We start from the raw sequence: 26,527 nt of genomic DNA on the forward strand, positions 1-26,527 counted from the left end.
ATTACACCTGTTCTCAACCAATTACAGTGGCTCCCTATTGAAAAAAGAGCAGAATTCAAAGTCCTCACCATACTCCACAAAGCAATATACAATGCCGACTATTCCGCCTTTGATGACATCATTCACATCCATTGCTCCCAACGTACTACACGAACCGCCAGCAAAATTAATCTAGTGATTCCCTCTCTTCCACAGGCTAAATTATCCTCCACCAGAAACAGAGCCTTTTCCATCATCGGCCCTAAGCTCTGGAACTCGCTTCCTCATTGCCTCACCAATCAAGATAACTTAAAATCCTTCAAAAAAGACTTAAAACCCTGGCTTCTCAGCCAATCTTTTAAAGATAGCACTCAATGACTCTAAAATTCTTTTATATATTCTGCCATTTTTCATTCTCCCTGTTACAATGACACAGATGCCCTTCAATGCTTCATGAGATATATGTACATCTATTCAGGGTTCTATCCTGTGTTATCTTGTTATACATTCTCCTGTTGTATTTACTATCGTTAATTTTAAATTGTAATCTTCATACATCGTTCTATGTAACAAGTTGTTTCTGTATGTAAACCGGAGTGAAGGCAACTCTGCTATACCTCGGTATATAAAAAATGCTAAATAAATAAAATAAATAAATAAATATTATGGAGACCATTCAATAATTAATTGATCTTGAATGGGGTGCCCCAGAAGCTAATTTTAAAGGAGGAGTCTTGGTCGGACAGTACCCCCTGGACCCAATTGCGAGAGAGCAGTTGAGTTTTCCGAAGATGGATGCTCTTGTGTGTGTCTTTACCAAGCGGACAAGTATTCCCATCGAAGGGGGTGCGGCGTTGAAGGATGCACAGGATAGGAGAATTGAGGCTATCCTTAAGCAGGCCTTTGAAGCAATAACAATGACTTTGCAGATAGTTTCCTGTTGTTCCCTGGTGGCTCGTTCTTGTCTACTACGTTCCCAGGAGAATGATGAAGCTGGTGTAAATTCTTGGGCAGTGATGGAACCAACAACTGCTTTTTTTGGCAGATGTGCCTGTGATTTGGTCCGCGCTTTGGCCAGAGGGGTGGCTTTGGTAATAGTGGCTAGGCAGCAGCTATGTCTGAGAAATTGGTTAGCCAATACAACCTCGAAGTCTAACCTTACGAAGTTACCCTTTAAAGGCGCTCTCTTGTTTGGGAGTGAGCTGGAGAAAACTGGCAATAAGTGGAATGAGTTCCCGGTTCCTCGATTAACGGAAGATAAAAAAACAGACTCCGTGATCCTTCAGCACAAAAGGTTGCACAAAGGGGTTCAGAAGTTTTCGACCCTACAGAGGAGCGGCCTTTGAGAAGACTCGACCTTTGGGTAGGTCTCAGTCCTTTCGTCCCAAGCACCCCAGACAGGGTGCAGGCTCCGGTAGTGGAGCATCCCAAGCCTCCCAATGAAGATGTGCTGACCCACCTCTGGGAACAGGAGCTAGGAGGTCGCCTCTCTATTTTATCAGAGGTGGGTCTAGGTCACAACAGACCAGTGAGTTCTGGAGGCAATACGAGATGACTATGCACTGGAGTTTCACAGTGTTCCTCAGGACGTGTTTATGGTGTCTCTCTGCAGTTCTCCGCAGAAGAGACATGCACTGGAATATATGTTGTCAAGACTCCTCAGCCTGCGGTCTGTGGTTCCAGTTCCCATGTCTCACAAAAATACAGGCCTATATTCTATGTATTTAGTTGTGCCCAAGAAGGAGGGCTCTTTTCATCCCATTTTGGATCTCAAAGGAGTGAACTGTCATTTGCGTGTGACTCATTTTCATATGGAAATCTTTCGCTTAGTGATAATGGCAGTACAATTGGGGGAGTTCCTGATGTCTCTCGATTTGTCCGAGGCATACCTGCATTTTCCCATCTGACTAGAACATCAATGATTTCTGCATTTCGCGGTTTAGGGCATCATCATGTTTCGAGCACTACCTTTTGCTTTGGTCACCAAGCCCAGAACTTTTTCCAAGGTTATGGTGGTGGCGGCGGTGAAGTTGAGAAAAGATGGGATCCTGGTTCACCTATTCTTGGATGACTGGCTGATTCAGGACAAGAGTCTAGAAGAGAGCCGCCATGTCTTGCGCAAGGTGATCTCCTTGTTGCAGGAAGTGGTGAAGGAAGTGGTGAAGACCAAAACTGTGAAGGATTTCAAAGGGGGTGGGATAAATACTGTGGATCCATAAAGTCTAGAGGATGTGAATGAAGAGAAGAGGCATGGGGGTGGCTTGCGGGAATTACTGCTGCTACCTGGAGATTAATATCCTTATTCAATAAACCTACACACGTTTAATGCAACTCCAACATTGCTCTATGCTTCAACGGCAAGAGGAAATGTAGAAAAAAGGATTCGCATCCACATAAAAGCAGGGGTGTAGCTTGCTTGTTACGGCGGTTACTACCCCAAACCAAAAATACCTGATACTTCACTTTCAATGCATATCCAGCGCAGCTCACTGCTTCAGCGGCAGGGGGTATGAAGAGGATTTGTATTCAAACAACCAACAAGGACTGAGTTGCATAGGCTGGGTAAACAAGCGTGGGAGTAGCTTGCTTATTACGGCGGTTACTACCCCAAACCAATTAGCTAGATACTTCACTTAGATGCAGCTCCAGCACTGCTATCTTCGATGGCGGGGGTGGAAGGGAAATAGAACAAAAAAAGTTATTTAAAGGGGCAAGAGTAACAGAAAAGTATGAAAAAAAAATAAGTGTGAAAGCTTGCTGGACAGACTGGATGGACCGTTTGGTCTTCTTCTGCCGTCATTTCTATGTTTCTGTATGTTTCTATGTTTAGGTTGGATCGTGAACCTGGCCAAGAGCAATCTCCAACCATCACATAAGAACATAAGAACATGCCATACTGGGTCAGACCAAGGGTCCATCAAGCCCAGCATCCTGTTTCCAACAGTGGCCAATCCAGGCCATAAGAACCTGGCAAGTACCCCAAAACTAAGTCTATTCCATGTTACCATTGCTAATGGCAGTGGCTATTCTCTAAGTGAACTTAATACCAGGTAATGGACTTCTCCTCCAAGAACTTATCCAATCCTTTTTTAAACACAGCTATACTAACTGCACTAACCACATCCTCTGGCAAAAAATTCCAGAGTTTAATTGTGCGTTGAGTAAAAAAGAACTTTCTCCGATTAGTTTTAAATGTGCCACATGCTAACTTCATGGCGTGCCCCCTAGTCTTTCTATTATCCGAAAGTGTAAATAACCGATTCACATCTACCCGTTCTAGACCTCTCATGTTTTTGAACACTCTAACATATCGTCCCTCAGCCGTCTCTTCTCCAAGCTGAAAAGTCCTAACCTCTTTAGTCTTTCCTCATAGGGGAGCTGTTCCAGTCCCCTTATCATTTTGGTAGCCCTTCTCTGTACCTTCTCCGTCGCAATTATATCTTTTTTGAGATGCGGCGACCAGAATTGTACACAGTATTCAAGGTGCGGTCTCACCATGGAGCAATACAGAAGCATTATGATATTTTCTGTTTTATTCACCATGCCCTTTCTAATAACTCCCAACATTCTGTTTGCTTTTTTGACTGCTGCAGCACACTGAACCGACGATTTCAATGTGTTATCCACTATAACGTCTAGATCTCTTTCTTGGGTTGTAGCACCTAATATGGAACCCAACATTGTGTAATTATAGCATGGGTTATTTTTCCCTATATGCATCACCTTGCACTTATCCACATTAAATTTCATCTGCCATTTGGATGCCCAATTTTCCAGTCTCACAAGGTCTTCCTGCAATTTATCACAATCCGCTTGTGATTTAACTACTCTGAACAATTTTGTGTCATCTGCAAATTTGATTATCTCACTCGTCGTATTTCTTTCCAGATCATTTATAAATATATTGAAAAGTAAGGGTCCCAATACAGATCCCTGAGGCACTCCACTGTCCACTCCCTTCCACTGAGAAAATTGTCCATTTGCTCCTACTCTCTGTTTCCTGTCTTTTAGCCAGTTTGTAATCCACGAAAGGACATCGCCACCTATTCCATGACTTTTTACTTTTCCTAGAAGCCTCTCATGAGGAACTTTGTCAAACGCCTTCTGAAAATCCAAGTATACTACATCTACCGGTTCACCTTTATCCACATGTTTATTAACGCCGTCAAAAAAGTGAAGCAGATTTGTGAGGCAAGACTTGCCTTGGGTAAAGCCATGCTGACTTTGTTCCATTAAACCATGTCTTTCTATAAGTTCTGTGATTTTGTTGTTTAGAACACTTTCCACTATTTTTCCTGGCACTGAAGTCAGGCTAACCGGTCTGTAGTTTCCCAGATCGCCACTGGAGCCCTTTTTAAATATTGGGGTTACATTTGCTATCCTCCAGTCTTCAGGTACAATGGATGATTTTAATGATAGGTTACAAATTTTTACTAATAGGTCTGAAATTTCATTTTTCATCACAGTGTATCTCAGTGTTCAGTTCAGCGGAAACAGGGCAGGGTGTTCCTGCTAGAGGGCCATATTCAGAAGCTGATGGCACAGGTGCATCTATTGACAAACACAAACTGCCTAACAGTGCGGTTCTATCTACAGGTGATTGGATTGATGGTGGCGACCTTGGAGGTGGTGCCGAGGGTAGTGCCGTGGGTGGGTGGACCTTGGAGGTGGTGCCGTGGGTGAGGGCGCACTCTGCTGTCTCGTTGGAGCCCACAGTCTCAAGACTCCACCTGCCAATGGAAGATTGCACTCAACTGCGTTGGTGGTTAAAAGCAGATCATCTAAGTAAGGGAGTTCCCCAAGATCACCGGACTGGCTAGTACTCACAACAGATGTGAGCCTCCAGGGTTGGGGAACTCACTGTCAGGAGCTGACAGCTCAGGGGGCTGGAGTGCAGAAGAGTCTCTCTGGAACATCAATCGGCTGGAAGCCCATGTGGTCCAGTTGGCATGCTTGCATTCGGTGACAGATTGCAGGGTCGAGCAGTCCAGCTAATATCGGACAATGCAACAACAGTGGTTTATATCAATCGGCAGGGAGGAACCAAGAAAGAGCAAGTGTCGCTGGAAATAGCCCAACTTATAGAATGGATCTTCAAGAGATCTCAGCCTCGCACATTGCAGGAAAGACAATGTAAGAGCTGACTTTCAGCTAATAGTGGATTGCTCGTCTTCTGTTTCTGGATCTGCTGGCGACTTCTCGCAGTGCAAAGGTTCCTTGCTTCTTCATCCAAAGTCCTCAGGCAACAATGCTCTCATGCAGGAGTGTCCAGAGGGCAAGCTGCTGTATGCTTTTTCCCTTGTGGCCCATGTTGGGCAAAATGATTTGGAAGATTGAGTATCACAAGGGGATGGTGCTTCTGGTGGCACCAGATTGGCCCAGGAGACCATGGTATGCAAATTTTCGAAAACTCCTGGTGGACTCTCCCCTCCGGTTTCCGGTGTACAGGGATCTGCTACATCAGGGGCCTGTTCTTCATGAAGATCCAACTCGATTTTTTCTTGCTTTTATGGTCCTTGAGAGAGCTTGGTTCCTGAAGCATGGATATTCTACTGCGGTGATTGCCACCTTGTTACGAGTGAGAAAGTTCTCCACTTCCTTAGCCTATGTGTGGATTTGGTGACTGTTTGAGGCTTGGTGTGAAGATCGAGGGGTTCTCCCTCATTCGGTTAAGATCCACTCATTTTGGAATTTTTGCAGGATGGATTGAGTAAAGGGTTGGCCCTTAATTCATTAAAGGTACAGGTGGCGGCTCTTGCCTGTTTCTGAGGTCAGGTGAATGGTGGATCCTTGTCAGCTCATCTAGATGTGACCCGTTTCTTGAAAGGAGTGAAGCATCTTCATCCTCCCTTGCAATTACCGGTACTCTCATGGAGTCTTAATCTAGTTTTGGAATTTTTAGTGGGCTCTACCTTTCAACCAATGCATAACCTTTCCTTGAGGCTACTGACCTTGAAAACGGTGTTTCTTCTGGCAATTTGTTCTGCACATTGAGTATCCGAACTGCAGGCCTTGACTTGCCGGGATCCTTTTCTACAATTGCCTCCAGGTGCGATACAACTGCATACTGTTGCTTCTTTTTTGCCAAAAGTTGTCTCAGATTTTCACTTGAAACAATCAGTTTCCCTGCCATCTCTGGACAGGGAAAGAGATACGGAGGAATATAGCCTGTAATGGCCCTTGGATGTCAAAGGCATATTTTGATGTATTTGGAGGTTTCTTAACCTCTCAAGAAGTTGGGGCCAGCTGTTTATACTCCATAATGGGAGTAAACAGGGTGAGCTGGTGTCACGGGCAACAATAGCCCGCTGGATTAAGTAGGTAGTCACGGCCACGTATGTGCATGGCTCGTTCTACTAGGGCTCAGGCAGTGTCATGGGGGGAGGTTATATTGTTGTCTCCCGTCGACATTTGCCAAGCTGCGACATGGTCCTCTTTACTCACCTTTTTCAGGCATTATCGCCTGGATGTGCAGGCCTGGGAGGATGCAGTCTTTGCAAGTGTGGTTTTGGCTGGACGCGGGCAGCCTCCTGCCCTATTTGAGAGTAGCTTTGGTATATCACGCTGGTTTTGGATTTACCTGTCTGAATGCTAAGACAGGAGAAATTACTACTTACCTGATCATTTCCTTTTCTTTAATACAGACAGGTGAATCCACCTTTCTGCTGTTGGCTGCAGGCGGGTTGTTCTATTGCCCTCCTGTGTGGCGGTGTATTCCAGGGAGTACTGGTGTCAGTCTAGTCCCTAGACTAATCTTATTTCACTCCTTATCTGAGCTCAGTATTTTCTTGTTGGCCGAGTGCTGGAATGGTTATCTGTTAATAATCAAGTTTTGTTAGTTTGTCCATAGTTGGCTTTTGCAGAATATACTGGTGGGCTGATGTTACTTCAGGGGTGTATATACTGTGATGTCAGCTTTGCTCCGTCTCTGTCTGCTGGTAGAGGTGCATAACCCCCTGGTTTTGGATTCACCTGTCTGTACTAAGGAAAAGGAAATTATCAGGTAAGTAGTAATTTCTCCTTTTCCCCATTGCAGCTGGACTGGAAGGTGGAATGATTTCAATCTTCAATTATAAGGGCAATTTTTAAATAGCTTTGGAAATTGCCTTTCCTACATTTTCAATTTAGATCAAAGCTTTACATATTATGAATGAACTTTATACATTATGCATATCTGTTTATTTTGTTATGCCATGAAAAAAATGAAAGAGAAATGTGTGTGTGGATCCGTAAAACTTTTTGAAGCTGAAAAGTGGTCCGTATTTCTTGAAAGGTTGGGAATCCCTGTCTTAGTCCAGTTGGGGATCAGTGACTTGGCAAGAAACAGAGTCAGTGTAGTAAAGGAGAAGTTCAAGAATTTAGATGATAAGCTTATCTTTTTCTGATAAGCTGGCTACAGCACATGGATCAAAACCTGATGAAAAGAAGCGGGTTTCCCTGAGTCGAGTCTTCTGCTCTTCTGGTCAATTAGGGCTGAAGATGCTGTGGGGACAGAGTTCACAGTCGGCAGGGGAGGGGAGCCATAGCCATTGCTTAAGGATAACACCTAGTGCCAGATTCTGGACTCATGATTTCAGGGTTCTGGAAGGAACCCTGGTACATGGCCTCTGGTCCAGAATTGTCACTGCAACAACCAGACTAAGTATGTTGGGGGAGGTATAAAATAGGGGAAAAATCTATGGATAGTTGTGATTGAATGCTTATGGTTCCAGATTCAAGCCTTGGTTCCGACTGAGGTGGAAGTACAAGAGAGTAGTAGGAAACTCCTGGGTCAAAAAAAAAAATTTGCAAGCAGAGTCAAAAGAACTTATTTGTTAACTTCAGTCTAGCTTGCTGTGTCTTACTGTCTTCCAGTTTCAAACCCAGAATATATGGTTGTCAAGAATCCACTTTCCCAAATATTCACAGGAATTTTTTGATAACTGTCATACACAGCAAACTATGGTGCCAATGTAATATGCTGTGGTAGATCTGCAGTGGGCTTTTGCGCCTGGTATTATGCATATTTTTCTGCACTAATCTTACATGTGTATGTAATGCGGTTAGCGCGGGGAAAAATGTAAGCACAAACCCACTCAAAAAGCCGCGGCTGGTTTAGCAAGAGTCTATTCTAATGCCATGCAAAGGAGGCAATTAACTATTCATGGGCAATGCAGAGAGCCGCGCTGGCATTAGTGCGGGTTTTTTTAAATGGGTTTTTTTTTAGCGCCTAGGGCAGGGCAGGAGTTAATGTAAACGCCTGTCTGTAAGTAGAAAAATTAAGTGGCAGAAGCCAAAAGAGAGGTCTGAGAGAAAACAGGCATAGGTCAGAAATGCTGAATGCCATTATAGGTCCCATGCGGTCGGTGATGGATTATAAAGGGGTTAGACATTGCTCTACCCGCCTTCAGCCCCACTCCCAGACCACTAACTCACTACTGTCTTATGAAAGAATCAATCACAGGTCACCACATTAATGTGGGTTTATGCGCAGTTTATTACATAGGACCTTCAACACGCGTTGTAGCACGCTTATCTGCGCATATATTTGTTTTACGCACTGAAAGCGCTGGTATCACCATGGGTCTTATTACATCAGCCTCTATGTATATACTTTGTAGCAGAGCCTCATCTACTTGGCAATAAGTGTACTTTTCTTCCCCTGTTTCTCTTTCTGTTATTTCTTCAAAGTCTGATTAACAATACGATGATTGTTTAATACCTTCACAGTTGCTTTGCAGTTTGCCTATATTGGCTTCATCTTATTTACACTTAGTGTCCTTTCCCAGAAAATTCAACTCATAAACAAGACAAACAAATACTATTAAGTGAGAATAATTTGTCTTTAATTTTTGCCCTGCAGCTTTCATGTTACTCATATTATTAGTTACAAGGACTTGTACCTCAGAGGAACCTGTACTTTCATTCTCCAGGATGACACTCCTCACACAAGTGACGTCATCATATAGAGCATGGCACGGAAATTTGATATCAGAGTTTCTATAAACTTTGAGCAAGCGCTGCTGAGTATATGCAGCATACTATGCCTTCATGCATCTCTGTAGTGCCTCTTTAGTTTATGTGGAGCACAAGGGTTGCAAATTTTCATCTCCCCTGCTGTGAAAAAACCTCAGGCTTCATCTATCGACATTGGAAGCCACCACACCGATGGTAATTTCTAGCTCATTGGTGGAGAAAGCTTTCCTGAGAAGCAGACGTTTGTCAGGGTCTAGGTCCACCAGCAAAAACTCTCCTCTCTGAGGCCTTGTCTACTAGCTGTACAAGATCCAAATCCACTGCCCCAGCCTACCAGTTGGGCTCAGATTGGGAATATTTCTGGGGGTATCTGTGGATCTGAAGACTTCTCCGATCAGGTGGAATTGACTGGTCTCCCCTCTGACCCCCTCCACAGGAACAGAGACAGTCTCCACCTGAGGACCTCCTCTTTGCTGGCTTTGTTCAGAGAATGGTGGAAGCCATTCCATTTATCTTACAGGGGAAGCAAGGGTCTAGAACCAAGATGTTGGACATTGTGCAGTTCACAGACCATCCTAAAGATATTGTGACAGTTCCAGTGTACAAGATCCTACAAGATCATCAGATGATGATGTCGGAGTCTGTGGCTCCAGTAAGTAAGAAGGTGGATGTGATATATCGTGTCCAGAAAGCTCATAAGTTTAAAAAGCAGCAGCTACTGAACCAATCTGTGGTAGTCAAATCCACTCCCAAGAAGGCTACGAGGTCCAGGTTTTGCTCCTCTATGCCTACGGGGAAGGATGCTTATAACTTTCACACTCTTGGAAGCAAAGTGTTTCAGAAAGCTATGCTCAGTGCCAATATAGCATCCTGTCAGCTCTTCATATATCAATATGCAGGACATTCTGTGAAAGAAGCAGCAGAGCAGCTTCCTCAGAAGCAGCATGATGAGTGAGTTTGTTTATTTAAGAATGGTTATAGCAATCCAATAAATCTTGTTCTGGGCGGATAACAGACTCAACATACATAGTAGGTAACATAAAATAAATACAAAACAAGACATCAAATAAAAACAAGAAGAAAATTGAAAAAAAATAAAACATATTAAATCAGGTTTAAAAATTAAAAAATGCCAGATACATTTAAAACAGCTAAGATTCACTTTAGGTAACTACATTAAAAATCTGTGTAAAATAAACAGCTTTGACTTCCTAAAATTTTTGTAATTTAAAATTTCCCATACATAATCTGGGAGTAAATTCCATAAAATTGGACCAGTGACTGAAACAGATTTGCTTTATGGTTGGAATAGATAATGTTTGTGCTGGGGGCGCAAAGCACATTGTGATCTATACATGGAACAGCAGTATGTAAAATATCTAAATAAATATTTGGAAACAAAGTTAATTAAATAGCTGGGTGCAGCATTATGTAATGCCTTGAATATAAAGGAAACTAGTTTAAACTTAAGCCTGAAGGCCAAGGGCAACCAATGAAGCTCTTGAAGTTTGGATGAAATATGTCTTAAGGGACAACCTGTTGTTAAATATGTTGCAGAGTTTTGTACAGTCTGTAGTACATTTAGCAAGTGACTTTGAGTCACTAATGGACAAGGATATAGAGTGTGGAAATTTATGATTAGATTGACCTTTGATATTTTGGAGATGGCATTTAGAATCTCTGTAGTGGGTGATGGTGCCTGCAGACTTTCCTGGCTGTGGGCCTCAAACATCCAACCAGACATCTAGGAAAGACTTGCAGATGTGCCATGCAATGGAGTGAATCTCTTTGGAGATAAGGTGAAGGGAAGCAGCAACTCAAGTAAAAGACCTCTGTGCAGCATTCCAAACCCTATCCATTGCCACTCTAGATCCACCCTCCTCAACCAGAAGGTACCTGAGCGGGGTGCTGAAGCGACATTTCTATCAGCTAAGAAGATGTTTTCCTCCCTCTGTCAACAGCAGGGTCCTGCTTGCCCTAGGCAGCAAAGAACCCCCAAGCCACAGCTGGCATCTCAGCCAAAACCTGGTACGTGGTTTTGACAGGATCATAGAGAGCATGATCAAAATGCCAGTACCGGTGCCGGAGTATCTTCCTGTGGCAGGAAGGCCTTCAGGAACAGGTACTGGGATTTTGTGTAAACTTTTGACCCAGTCTAACTTTGGACACATTATATAAAAAAGGTTCAGACTACACCTATTGGTACATTGATCCAAATTGCCCACCAGCACACACTTGGGGGATGTTTCAGCATCAGGAACTGCTGCAACTGGAGCTCTACTTACTCTTAGAGACCAATGCAGTTGAGCCTTTTTCATCAAGGGAAAGAGAACAGGGATCCTGTTTCCTGATCCCAAAGAAAACAGTGGGACTCCATCCTAGACCTAAGGACCTTGAACAAGTTCCTCAAGAGGGAAAAATAGAAGATTTCCCTGAGAACCTTGATTCCCTTTTTTAAAAAAGACTGGCTCTGGTCTCTAGATATAAAGGATGCTTATATCCACATACAGCTATTTCAAGGTCACATGCAATATCTTAGATTTGTGGTAGGTAAACTGCACATGATACTGTAGGGGATCACCACCTACAGTATCATGTGCTGCCTTTCAGCCTAGCATTTTCCCCATGTGTTTTCATAAAATGTCTTGCAGTGGTAATAGCATATCTATGCAAATTGGAGGTGCATTTGTTCCCTTGCTTGGGCAATTGGTTGGTCAAGAACACATCTCAGGGAGATGCCATGGTTTGAGCAAGTGTCTTCCTCCCACAGGAGAGTATTATCACATTTTCTTTAGTGGAGAAGATACAATTGAGTCAGCTGTCATCCACAGTCCGTTTTTTTCCTTGGCATGCCTTCATTTAGAAGAGCCCAATGGATCCTTTAACCCCAATATGATCAAACCACATAGGATCTTTGGGATAGCATCCAAATCACCCAGCCTTTAAAGGACTCTGTTCTGGTGGCTGATTCATTTCAATCTGGCCAGGGGTATACCCTTCCAAATTCCTTCAGTCCAAATTTTCCTAACCTTGAATGCATCCAAACTGGGATGGAGAGCCCATGTAGAGGGGCTCCGCACCCAAGGTCTCTAGTCAGCTTAGGAAAAGCGTCATCTGGTAAACATCCTAGAGCTTCAGACTATTTGGAATGCTCTCAGGGCTTTCAAAGACTGGTGGATCATCAATGTTATTCTTGTCCAAAATATAACAACCAAGAAGTGATGTTTACATGAGCAAGCAGGGAGGAACAGGATTGTGTACCTCCTGTATCAGGAGGCTGTCCAGATGTGGGACTGGGTCACCTCTCAGGGAATGGTCTTCAGAGCCACATATCTAGCAGTTGAGCAGAATGTTCTGGGGGACACACTATTGAATCCTGGAACCCCTGGACAGTGGGGTAGCAAACCAGATGTTCCACGAGTGGGACTGGATCACCTCTCAGGGAATGGTCTTCAGAGCCACATATCTAGCAGGTGAGCAGAATGTTCTGGGGGACACCCTATTGAATCCTGGAACCCTTGGACAGTGGGGTAGCAAACCAGATGCTCCACGAGTGGAGCACATCTGCCACAGTTCTGTTTGCATTACCTGTGAACCACAAGGACCCACTCTTCTGCTCCAGGATAGGGACTCAAGGCAAACTTTACCCTGAATTGTGGGCAGAGTATAGTGTACCCATATCCTCCAATTCTTCTCTTTACAAAGACCTTGTGAAACTGAGAAGAGACCAGGGGACTATCATCCTCATAGCCCCTTTTTTGCCAAGTCAGATCTGGACCCCACACCTACCAGAGATGTCCATCTGGGATCCAGTCAGGCTGGGAATCTGCCAACTCTCATCGCTCAAGATCAAGGGCGATTGGGCCATCCCATCGTTAGATCTTTGTCCCTCACAGGCTGGATATTGAGAAGGTAATCTACAATCTCTTACTGAGGATGTGTCTTGTGGTGTTCTGGATTCCAGGAAGGACTCCATAAGGAAGTTCTATAGGTCAAAGTGGATCCCTTTTAGTGTTAGAAAAAAGCCTTAGATCCTTTTTGTTGCTTACACAAAAATTTCTTGTTTACATTCTACATCTTTCAGAGTGAAGTCTTAAGATCAAGTCAAACTTAATCTTAATGCAGTTGATGCTTATTGCCACATTGTAGAAGGTACACCCATCTCTGCACAGCCTTTAGTTGTCCAATTCATGTGGGGCTGGCTTCATTTGAAGCCTTTACGGTAATATAACACCAAAGGTAACAATATGGGGCACAAATATCATATAGATACCATAACCACAAAAAATGTCACAATATCATTATATATATCTTTATTAACAAGCTTATTTTATACAAATATAAAATATGCTTAACCCAACATATGCGACATACACATTATAATTTATATCTAATCCAGATAACACATGCGACATATACATTATAATTAATAATAAGCTTGTTAATAAAGATATATATAATGATATTGTGACATTTTTTGTGGCTATGGTATTCATTTGAAGCCTCCCACTGTGTCATTATAGTATTGACCCAGCTGATGAAAGCTGTCTTTGAGCTGCTAGACTCCCGTGTGCTGAAGTACTTTATCTGGAAAATCATATTCTGGTTGCAGTCACATAAGCATGCAGAATCAGTGAGCTCCAGGCAATAATGACTTATCTGCTTATACCAAGTTTTTCCATAATAGGGTGGCTCTGCGCACACATCCTAAGTTTCTACATAAGAGCATAAAGAATTGCCATACAGGGTCAGACTGAGAGTCTATCAAGTCCAGAATCCTGTTTCCAACAGTGACCTATCCAGCCACTGGCAGGATCCCAAACAGTAGATAGATCCCATGCTACTAAAGCCCAGGGATAAGTAGTGGCATTCCCCAAGTCTATCTTGTTAATAACACTTAATTGACTTTTCCAGGAACTTGTCCAAACCTTTTTTAAACCTAGCTATGCTAACTGCCTGTATCACATCCTCCAACAATGGATTTCAGCGCTTAATTGCGAATTGAGTGAAAACAAATTTTATCTGATTTGTTTTAAATGTGCTCATACTAACTTCATAGCATGCCCATAGTTCTTGAATTTTTTGAAAAAATAAATAACTGATTCACATTTACCTGCTCTATTCCATTCATGATTTATAGACCTCTATCATATTCCTCCTCAGTTGTCTCTTCTGAAAGCTAAACAGCCCTAATCTCTTTAGCATTCCTCATTGGTAGGGACCTTCATTTTTGGTTTTAATTGTTCTTTATTTTTTCCTAGGAATTTAGCAGGGTTTATTATGACAAGAACAAAAAGGAGAAAATCAGTTGAAAAAAAAATGACTCATTTTTGCAGGTATATATTAGTTTTTTTTTAATTTAATCTTTATTAATTTTTAACAAATATATCAAGATAATTCTCTTGACAATAAATCAAATGCATACTTTTGTAACTTATCATAAAGAAAAATAAAAAGAAATTTCAACATCTTATGTAAACATTTCAAGTCCACAATATGGGATCCAAGTGGTCATCTTAAATCATAATCATATGTTAAATTTTTAAACTTAGCAACGGCAGGAGCTTATCTAAATAATATGAGGTGGGACTAACTCAGACATTATCAAGGCATTGAAGCTAAGTCATGAGTGCTCAAACACGCTATGTTTCAGAATTATCACACAAAAACTGTGTTAATTGGGATGGCAAGAAAAAGAGGAAATATTTATCTTTAAACTTAATTAAACATCTGCAAGGAAATCTTAATGTGAAAGTTGCTCCCATCTGTAAATTCTGGGGCCTTAATATCATAAACTTCTTCCTCATTTTCTGCGTGGATTTAGACACGTCTGGAAATATCCTGACTTGCATACCCATACATTTTTCGGAATGATGTTTAAAAAATAACTTCAAAATCCATTCCTTGTCCATTTCCAAAGCAAAATTAACTATCAAGGTAGCTGGTTCAGTATGGGTTTGATCTGATGTTTCCAAAAAGTCTGTAAGGTTCAAACCTACAGCTCCATTTTTTTCTTTACCTGGTTCCTTCATAGGACCAGGAGTCTCACCAGACGCCTTTCTTAAAACATCTCTCACAGGAACATAAAATGCTCGTGTGATTGGTGGAATTTGGTCTGAAGATACTTTCAAATTTTCCTGTAAATATTTGTTAAACGTGTCTCTTGGTATTATGTGAGAGACTTTAGGGAAATTAATTATTCGAAGATTCTTGTTTTTTAATAAGTTCTCCATATTCTCAATTTTATTTAGCAAAACCAAATTATCTTTAACCATGTGTTCTTGCTTATATTTCACAGAATCAAGTAGTACTTCTCAGTTTCATGACGATTAATAACTTTCACCGTATTTTCTAAAGATTTAATTTGAGCTTCATGGTCGTCAATTTTAATTTTAAGTGGCTCAATCTGTTTTATCATCAGGTTCTCAAGCTCAACCATAGTTTCCCATAGTGATTCTAGAGTTATTTGTCCTGGTCTTTGTGGACAATAAGAGGAAATTTTTAAACTTAACTGCTGAGGCATGGATGTGCTCCCCGGTTGACTCAGCTCCAATTCGCCTCTGTCTGGGCTGCCAAAGTTAGCTTCATGCCCTCCGGGCTGTTCTTCCATGCCACTTTCTCCTGATGGAAAACTCCCTAGCCGGCTCTCCTCGCTAGCACTTTCAGCCTGCAGGGCTTCCGGGTCCCCATCCGGGTCTCACAGCATCACTGGGTTCCTTGGCGAATCTGTCAGTCATGTCGTACAACGCCATAACAGTGGCCTACATCAATCGACAGGGAGGAACCAGAAGCCAACAGGTGTCCCTGGAAATAGACCCCCTAATGGCGTGGACAGAAGCAAACCTGCAAGGGATCTCTGCCGCCCACATCAAAGGAAAAGACAATGTCGCTGCGGATTACCTCAGCAGGGAAAGTCTAGACCCAGGGGAGTGGAGACTGTCAACCACAGCCTTCCAGCTAATAATAGACCACTGGGAAACTCCAGCCATGGATCTTCTGGCAACCCGGTCCAACGCCCAAGTCCCCAAGTTTTTCAGCCGCAGATGAGAACCACAATCCCAGGGGATCGACGCCCTGGTCCAGACCTGGCCACAGGAAGACCTGCTGTATGCCTTTCCGCCATGGCCACTATTGGGCGGGATCATCCGCAAGATAGAACACCACAGGGAGCTAGTGGTACGCAGACATGCGAAGACTTCTGGAGGGGAATCCTCTGCGTCTACCTCCACACAAGGACCTGCTCCAGCAAGGACCGATCCTCCACGAAGACCCAACTTGATTCTCGCTTACAGTCTGGCCATTGAGAGGACTCGCCTGAAAAAAAGCAGATACTCGGGGGCAGTGATTGACACCTTGCTCCGAGCATGCAGGTTTTCCACATCTTTAACCTACATATGAATATGGAGAATATTCGAAGCCTGGTGTGAAGACCATGGCATCCTTCTGCGGACAGTCAAAATTCCCATGATCCTGGAATTTCTGCAGGACAGCTTGAAGAAGGGGTTGTGTCTCAACTCCATCAAGGTTCACCTGGCCGCACTAGCCTGCTTCAGAGCCAAAGTGGACGGCATCAGTCTATCTTCCCATCCAGATGTCTCCTGTTTCCTGAGAGGGGTCAAGCAAATCCGACCACCTCTAAAGTGGCCGGTACCCCTATGGAATCTCAATCTAGTACTCGACTTCCTAGCGGGAGCCTCTTTTAGACCTTCACATGGTCTGTCCCTACAGCTCCTGACCTTGAAGACTGCATTCCTAATGGCAATATGTTCAGCCCGTCGCATCTCCGAACTTCAAGCATTATCCTGTCAGGAACCGTTCCTCAGATTGACACCGAGATCCATACAGCTACGCACTGTCCTCTCCTTCCTTCCAAAGGTGGTTTCTCATTTCCACCCAAACCATCTCGCTGCCAACTCCAGACGAGCATAAGGACTCGGAAGACTCATGTCTCCTTCGCCATCTTAACGTCGGCAGACTCCTAGTCCGATACCAGGAAAGATCGGAATCAGTACGAAAGACGGACCACCTATTCGTCCTTCTTAGCGGGAAGAAACAAGGGGAAGCGGCCTCGTGGGCAACCATAGCCCGCTGGATCAAATAAGTAATCAAGGCAGCCTACATAGAGGCAGGCAAGCCTCCACCTCTACAAGTCAAGGCCCATTCCACCAGAGCCCAGGCAGTGTCCTGGGCAGAAACCAAGATGCTGTCACCCGCCGAGATCTGTCAGGCGGCGACATGGTCCTCCATTCACACCTTCTCGAGGTTCTACTGCCTGGATGTTCAGGCCCGGGAGGACACAGCATTTGCAAGGGCAGTACTAAGTGGGCCATGGCCAGCCTCCCGCCCGGTTCGGGAGTAGCTTTTGTACATCCCATTGGTCCTGAGTCCATCTGCTACACGCTAGGAAATGGAGAAATTACCTGATAATTTCGTTTTCCTTAGTGTAGACAGATGGACTCAGTATCCTGCCCACGGCTGCCTCAGAATACGGAAGCCTTGGGTGACAATCCCCGAGAGCAAGACAAGCACGGGTAAGCCACTCTTTACCTCTAGTTAGGACACCCATAGTTACCGGGTGTCGGCATTTCTCGGTTGAGTGCAGTGGCGGTTTCCAGCTAAAATTCATGTCAACCAGTTCAAGTTAATTAAGTTAATCAAGTTATTCAAACACACATATATCCACAATTGCTTTTCAAGGAGAATACTGAAGAGCAGAGCTTCCTGCAGGGGTATATGTAGTGCTGATGTCAGATTGAAATCTGACTCTGTCTCCAACTGCTATCAGGAGCACCCTATACCCATTGGTCCTGAGTCCATCTGTCTACACTAAGGAAAACGAAATTATCAGGGAAGTAATTTCTCCATTTCTCCTTTTTTTGTTTTTATATAATTCTATGTTATAAGCCTGGAGAGGGGACCCCTTGTGGATGCGTGGTTTAGGGCATGCTGTGAATGCTCGGTGTGCCAAGTCAAAGTCTAGAAACTTTGACATAAGTTTGCCCTATCGGGGTTCTATCCGATGAAGTCACACATGTGAGGACTAACATCCTGCTGTCCTCTGAGAACACCTGATCGGGTAAGCAACTCTGCTTTAACCATTATTAAGGTGGAGTTGCAGAAATCCACTACTTATTCTTGGGATAAGTAGCTTGGAATCTGCTATGTTTGTACTTGTGACCTGGCTTGGCCACTGTTGGAAACAGGATACTGGGCTTGATGGACCTTTGGTCTGATCCATTATGTTATGTTTTATGGTCTTATGTTCTGCAGTACCGCTCAATCTGCTGTTGTGTTAACAACTTTCAATAATTTTGTGTCATCTGCAAATTTGATCATCTCAGTTGTTGTTCACTTTTCCAGATCATATATGAATATGTTAAACAGTACAGGTCCATGTACTGATTCCTGTGATATTCCACTAAGGACTTTTTCTTCCATTTGGAAAAATGACCATTTAGTCCTGCCCTCTGTTTCTGGTCTTTTAACCAGTTACCAGTCCACAGTAGGACATTGCCTACTATCCCATGACTTTTTAATTTTTTGAGGAATCTCTCATTTTGAAAATCAAAAACATTATATTAACCAGCTTGCCTTTATCTACATTTTTATTTACACCTTCAAAAAAACTCCAAAAGATTGGTAAGACAAGACTTCCCTTTGCTAAAATGATGTTGGCTCTTCCCATTAAGTGTACACAAGAAAAGTGCAGAAAACACTTGTAGGTCCGAAGATTTATCAATTTAGACAGCAAATTTATTAGTAATTCTTATATGGCAACTCTACTGGGTTTATAATAACATTTCAGCGGGTCCCCCGACACGGACCCGTGTTTCGCCGTATTGATATACAAAAGCATACGAATGCTTGTTTAAAGATGTCTGTCCCTCCCGACGCAGCCTGATAGTGAAACACGGGTCTGTGTCGGGGGACCCGCTGAAATGTTGTTATAAACCCAGTGGAGTTGCCATATAAGAATTACTAATAAATTTGATGTTTGAATTGATAAATCTTCGGACCTACAAGTGTTTTCTGCACTTTTCTTGTGTACACTTATATTGCTGAGTGCAGCTCCTGCTCCTTTGTGGTATTTGTGGACTCTTCCCAGTAAGCCATATCTATCAATAAGGCCAGTTACTTTGTTTTTAAGAATGACGTCTACTATTTTGCCTGGCACCAATAGCAGGCTAATTGGTCTGTAGTTTCCCAAATCACACATGGAGCTCTTTTTAAAAATTGGCAACGCATTTACCACTTCCAGTCTTCAGGTGTCATGGCTGTTTTAAATGATAGTTTACAGATTACTAGTAACAAACATGGTAAAGATTGCATTTTCCATTCTATGAGTATACAGTTCTAGTAACACTATTAGTTCTGGAAAAATAGGATGCTTTTGTAGGTTGTTACCTTTTATTGGAGCAGTGTAAGAATGATCCAAAGATAATTATGCACTTGAACATTTAAAACCACATTGGTCACATATGAAGAAGGGACACTTTTGTGGTCTGTCTTGCACATGTATAGCATAATTTTAGCATCATTCTTAACATTAGTCCCATAAAACTTTTCACAATCTACAAAAAAAATCCAGATTCAATTTGGAAACATTCTAGGCCCAATATTCAAAGATATCCAATTATGTAAATTATCTGGATATAACTTATCCAGCTAACTTAGGAATATTCAGCTACACAGCAATGCTGCTGAATATAACTGGATAAGTTCTAGTTAATCAGATAAGTTATTTCCAGATAACGTTAGACCTGCTATTGAGCAGATCTAACTTATCTGGTTAACTTAACTGGATAAAATTGAATATAGGTATTTATCTGACTAGGATAACAGGATAAGTTGCCCTGCCTTGATCTGCTCATTGCCTGCCCCAAGATATCCGGCTAGCTACTCAGCCAGATAAATACTTATCCAGCTAAGTAGTAGCCGCTGAACATAGTCTGATATTTAGAAACTGCCACTTAGCTGGATAAGTCCTTATTTATCCATATAATTAGTGCTAAATATCAGTGGGTTTTTTTTATTTCAAATCACTTTTTTACATGTGTTTCCCTTTGTTCACATTTCCATTCCATAGCCCTAAACAGTGAGTTGGTGTGGCTCTCTGTCTCCCTTGGTACCTTGCAGACTTTAACATCAGACACAGTATTAAAAGATGTAAGACTATCCTTTTAAATAGTGTCTGGAAACCATGTTGGAAAGAATATCCAACTGGTGTGATCGCCTCACCACAGTGTCAAGAGATCAGAAATTCAGGTTCAGGACACCAGACAGGCAGAATAGCCTAACTGTGAGACTGCAGGTTTAACCTGTCATTAATGCAGGAGAAAGGGCTCGATAAAGAGCAGCAAAGATTGAATTTGATTTGGTTTTGCTGTCCTGGTTTGAATTAGCAGTTGTGTCCTTGGGATAGTATTAATTTGCTAATGATCTTTCTTTTGGCTCAGATTCTGACCGCATCCACCATCTCTCTCAAGTTCAGTATCCCTTCATTAGGTCATTCACACAGTATAGTATTCTGCCACCTTTAAACCTTGGAGAAGGATTTATTCTAGTGTTTGGTCAAGTTCTAGTTTCTCACAGGTACAGCAGTTTGAATGCTTTACTGTGACTTGAATGTTGTTTGCTTAAACATCTCCTTTTGCAAAGTTTGATCTAGCATTAGAATTAAAAAAATTACATCTTTACCTGTTTTTAGTTTTAAAAAAAATCATAAGATTCTGAACAATTTTCTAACAATTTTTTAAAACTTGTTCTTGTTGCAGTCAGAAATTGGGTTTGGAAAACTAGAGACTTACATCAAGCTGGATAAATTAGGCGAGGTAAGATTTTATTTAATTTCTTGATTCTAGATGGATACAGATCCTGTCCATATTGCAATAAGTGTGTACATGTCAGTTGAATTATTAAGAGCTAAGTCAGTCAACTGGATATCTCTAGTGCTCAGTACAGTCATACAAGAGGACTGACTCATGTCCCCTCCTCCTAGAGCTGATTCACCCTTGGAAGGCTTTAACCTGGGGGAAGGATTACCAGTTCTATCTCTGTGTCAACATTAAGTGATGGGCAAGAAAACCCTTCCAGAGACAGTTGTTTTCCTACCTTGTCAGCTGTAAGATGGCATTTCAGTCCTTGATTTTTATGTGGGCAGATATGAAAAAAATGGTGCTTACTAGAATCTGTGCATTCTAGCTACCTAATGGAGAATAAGTAAAGAAAGAGACTATAGAAGAAAAGATCAGCAGAACAAAATCACAGAAACCATATATTGAAATGAAGAACATTTTTGTCTTCAAGGAGCAACTTCAAGAATTTTTTCAGCCATTGTGCAATTGTGGCATGGTAGATATGGTAAAAATAATACTAAAAATAATCCAACTAAGGAAGAACAGAAATAATTATACTAAAGATCCATACCACAGATTTCATAGTTATAATACCTAGTTTTACAGGAAATGCTATTCCTGTTAAGGACCATTATACAAAATATGGAATCACCCGACACTTGCCTTCAATAGCCTTATATTAGTTCCGTAGTATAATCACTGGTTCAACAATCTCACAATTTGTTTTTCTATTATTTTTCAATTTGCAAATAAGAACGGCTACTACAAACACTCAGACACAGGTCCTTCTCTGCATCAATCTCTGAGTTTCTTTCTCTGCCTTTCTCTACAAATAATCTCCTATGTACAGAGCATTGTAAAGCATTTAAATATACCACCGTCATTATCAGGAACCAATCTTGAGTTGTAACTAACTTCCATTCACATAACGTGGCTTGCAGTTTTTCAAGCAATTTGTGTTATTTGATTTGCTTAGTTTAGGGTATGGATGAGCTGATTAAGAATGCATTTTCATGCTGATCAGCTGATTTAAATATGTTCTGTCCGGGAGCTAAATAACGTAATGCAGTGGTTCTCAACCTTTTTCCCATCGTGACACATCTGACAGACCACGCTCACATGTGTGACACACTGCTCATTACAATTCAAGGTGGAAATAAAAAATAAAGGTCCAGTATTATTTTTATTGTTAAGAATAAAAGATACGTATTCTGTCTGAACAGAAATTGCATAAATAGTAAACAGCCCACACCAAAACAGTACAAATTTACAGCACTTAAACAGTAACCACCTTACCTAAGTAAAGGCAACGCTGAAAATATTACACCAGGCCTTAAGACACCAATACATCTCCTATTAGGAAAATGGACCAAGTCAAGCTGCTATAGAGCCCTACACAAACTACACGCCAGCAGAAAACCTCACCTGAATCACATGTGCTGACCCTCACCTAACAAAGAATAAAGAGACCAAAACGCATAACTAGAAGCATGCAGACAAAAACTGAATTGGAAACTGCAACAAGCCAGAATCTCTGTATGCAGTGTAATAAAGGAAAAAAAGAAACATCACCAGTCCTTTAAAACAAATCAAAAAATATAAAATCAATAGCAGCAAAACCATACTAACAAAAAGAACAAATTATTTCAAAACAGCTAGATACCAATAAAATATTTCAAAATAGCAGACACAAAGACCCAGTAATGAAAAATAATAAGGATACAAAACATTTTTTGCTCTGCATACCTGGGAACGTTTGATATCCATGTGCCCTGAGATTGTTTTGAATTAGCAGGAGGAGGAATGGTTTGCTTGCAACTTTCCCCTCTCTCTTTCTCTCTCTCACTGGCTCTCAATCGCTCACATATACACATGCTTTTTCTCTCTCACTTATATAGGCTCTTAATTACAAATTTACACACATGCTGTCTATCTTTTCACGCTTTTCACAGGCTTTCAATCACACACATACATGCTGTCTTTTTCTCTCACACACAGACTATTATTCACATGCTTACAAATATAGAAACATAGAAACATAGAAATGACGGCAGAAGAAGACCAAACGGCCCATCCAGTCTGCCCAGCAAGCTTCACACATTTTTCTCTCATACTTATCTGTTTCTCTTAGCTCTTGGTTCTATTTACCTTCCTCCCCCACCATTGAAATATCTAGCTTGATTAGTTAGGGGTAGTAGGGGTAGTAACCGCCGCAATAAGCAAGCTACACCCATGCTTATTTGTTTTACCCAGACTATGTTATACAGTCCTTATTGGTTGTTTTTCTTCTCCCCTGCTGTTGAAGCAGGGAGCTATGCTGGAAATGCAGGGAGCTATGCTGGAAATGCGTGATGTATCAGTCCTCTCCCATGCCGTTGAAGCAGAGAGCCATGCTGGATATGCACCGAAAGTGAAGTATCAGACACATTTGGTTGGGGTAGTAACCGCCGTAACAAGCCAGCTACTCCCCGCTTTGTGAGTGCGAACCCTTTTTTCTTCTCCCCTGTCGTTGAAGCAGAGAACTATGCTGTATATGCATTGAAGGTGAAGTATCAGGCTTATTTGGTTTGGGGTAGTAACCGCCGTAACAAGCCAGCTACTCCCCGCTTTGTGAGTGCGAACCCTTTTTTCTTCTCCCCTGTCGTTGAAGCAGAGAACTATGCTGTATATGCATTGAAGGTGAAGTATCAGGCTTATTTGGTTTGGGGTAGTAACCGCCGTAACAAGCCAGCTACTCCCCTCTTTGTGAGTGTAAATCCATTTTTCCACATTTCCTCTTACTGTTGAAGCTTAGAGCGATGTTGGAGTCACAGTAAGCATGTGTATGTTTATTGAATAAGGGTATTGTCTCCAGGCAGTAGCTGTCATTCTGGTGAGTCACCCACTCTTCATTGGCGGCCTCTTGACTTTATGGATCCACAGTGTTTATCCCACGCCCCTTTGAAGTCCTTCACAGTTCTGGTCTTCACCACATCCTCCGGAAGGGCATTCCAGGCGTCCACCACCCTCTCCGTGAAGAAAAACTTCCTGACATTGGTTCTGAATCTTCCTCCCTGGAGCTTCAAATCGTGACCCCTGGTTCTGCTGATTTTTTTCCTACGGAACAGGTTTGTCGTTGTCTTTGGATCATTAAAACCTTTCAAGTATCTGAAAGTCTGTATCATATCACCTCTGCTCCTCCTTTCCTCCAGGGTGTACATATTTAGATTCTTCAATCTCTCCTCGTACGTCATGCGATGAAGATCCTCCACCTTCCTGGTCGCCCTTCTCTGTACCGCTTCCATCTTGTCTTTGTCTTTTTGTAGATACGGTCTCCAGAACTGAACACAGTACTCCAGGTGAGGCCTCACCAAGGACCTGTACAAGGGAATAATCACTTCCCTTTTCTTACTCGATATTCCTCTCTCTATGCAGCCCAGCATTCTTCTGGCTTTTGCTATCGCCTTGTCGCATTGTTTCGCAGACTTCATATCATTAGACACTATCACCCCAAGGTCCCTCTCCTGCTCCGTGCACATCAGCTTTTCCCCCCCCATCGAATACAGTTCATTCGGATTTCCACTCCCCATATGCATGACTTTGCACTTCTTGGCATTGAATCTGAGCTGCCATATCTTCGACCACTCTTCCAGTTTCCTTAGATCCCATCTCATTCTCTCCACTCCTTCCGGCGTGTCCACTCTGTTGCTGATCTTCGTGTCATCCGCAAAAAGACAAACCTTACCTTCTATCCCGTCCGCAATGTCGCTCACAAAGATATTGAACAGGACCGGTCCCAACACCGATCCTTGCGGTACACCACTTAAAACCGCTCTCTCTTCAGAGAAGGTTCCATTTACCATCACACATTGTCTTCTGTCTGTCAGCCAATTTGCAATCCAGGTCACCACCTCGGCCCTCACTCCTAAGCTTCTGGTTTTATTCACCAGTCTCCTGTGCGGAACCGTATCAAAAGCTTTGCTGAAATCCAAGTATATGATATCAAGCGCTCTTCCTCGATCCAATTCCTTGGTTACCCAGTCAAAAAAGTCAAAAAAGTCAAAAAAATATGCTCTCTCTCTCTTTCTCTCACTTTCACACATGCTCTCAATCACATACTCACATGCTCCCTCACCTAAACCAGCTCTCAATCTCACACAGACACACATGCTCTCTCTCTTACTTATACACACAGGCTCGTAATCATACATACACATGACCTCTCTCACAAACAAAGGATCTCAATCACGCACATATACTTTTTCACACAAACAGGTTTTCAATCACAAACTTACACATACAGGTTCTCAATACACAAACTTACATTCATGCTATCTCTCACACACATACTCTCTTTCACATATACAGACTCTCAATCATTCACGTACATGCTATCTCACACACACACACAGGATGTCAAACACACATGCTTGCTAGTGCCGCTGACTCTAGCTGTTCTGCTGCATTCTGCCCGGGCTGTCAGCATTAAGCCCGGGCGGAGGACCTATTTCACTTGGGTAGGTGGAGCAGCTGGGTCAGCGGGGGACCTGGAAGTGTGGTGACAGTGGCCCACTTGCATGCAATTCCTGTGGGAGGAGATCTGCAAGGCTCCACACATTCACATTTCATTACTGTTTGGATAGGGACAGCCAACATGACAGTTGGTTTGGCCAGTCTGTCCTTCAGAACTTGTTGAGGTGTAGAACCCAACTCTCCCAACCTATGGCCCGTTTGGGTTCAGGCTGTCTCCCCCTCTGTTACCAACAGCACCGGTGCTGTTGGTAACAGAGGTAACAGAGGTGTCTGTTGGTCCCCTTTTTGTGTTAGGTGCAGCCTATAGCTAGGGATTCACCTATGTGTGAGGACTACCATTCTGCTTGTCCTCGGAGAAAGCAGAGTTGCTTACCTGTAGCAGGTATTCTCCAAGAACAGCAGGATGTTAGTCCTCACAAAACACGCCTGCCACCCTGCGGAGTTGGGTTTCTCCTATTTTTATTTTTAATCTTAAATCTATGTTACAAGACTGAAGAGGGACCCCGCATGGATGCATGGGCATGATGGGCATGCTCAGTGTGCCTAGTCAACGTTATAGAAACTTTGATATATGTTTTCCACATCAAGGCTCCATCTGATGATGTCACCCATGTGTGAGGACTAACATCCTGCTGTCCTCTGAGAACACCTGTTACAGGTAAGCAATTTTGCTATCTCTGTGGTGAATTTTAGCCTTCTGCCTGGACAGCTCTATTGATATCTCTATTATGTATATGGGTGTCAAATCGAGGCCCTCTGAGGAAGGTCCCAAGAAACAAAACAGAAGCCGATCCAAGTCGGGACCAGAAGTAGAAGATGGGTACAACACCAGGGATTCTTTATTAACACAAAACGTCGTAAAAAGCCCAACTCAGGCCGAGTTTCGCTCTTATATCGAACTGCTTCAGGGGCTATTGTGAATATAAATCAATAAAACATAATACATAAAAGTTAAACATATAAAACATGAATAACTTGTTTACATTCCACAATAATGTAAATAATATAAAATCATAAGATACATGTTCGACAAATAAATAAATTCATAAATATTAAATCAATAGACCATTCAGACCAAATTTATAGAATACAGAGATACACGCATAAAAAATGAGACAAAAGGTTCTGCAAAGATAGGTGGGTAACAGCCTTGATTAGTTAAGAGAGAGGGTAAACCTATAATGGTAAATACGACTTTTAAGGCAGTCTCCTTAATTCTGTCTTGT

At 42.4% G+C, this 26,527-nt stretch overlaps 1 protein-coding gene across 5 annotated transcripts in view; it reads left to right on the forward strand.

Annotated features, from left to right (window-relative positions):
• Positions 1–26,527, forward strand: part of LOC115090469 (cyclin-dependent kinase 17-like) — a 434,720-nt gene that overhangs the window by 278,246 nt on the left and 129,947 nt on the right. For all 5 annotated transcript variants that reach the window (XM_029599597.1, XM_029599598.1, XM_029599599.1 and 2 more), the window contains one exon: positions 20,709–20,765. In XM_029599597.1, the coding sequence (XP_029455457.1) occupies positions 20,709–20,765 (57 nt within the window). The remainder of the gene's footprint in view (positions 1–20,708; positions 20,766–26,527) is intronic.

This window comes from Rhinatrema bivittatum, chromosome 4 (assembly GCF_901001135.1).
Source record: "Rhinatrema bivittatum chromosome 4, aRhiBiv1.1, whole genome shotgun sequence".
Taxonomy (NCBI): domain Eukaryota; kingdom Metazoa; phylum Chordata; class Amphibia; order Gymnophiona; family Rhinatrematidae; genus Rhinatrema; species Rhinatrema bivittatum.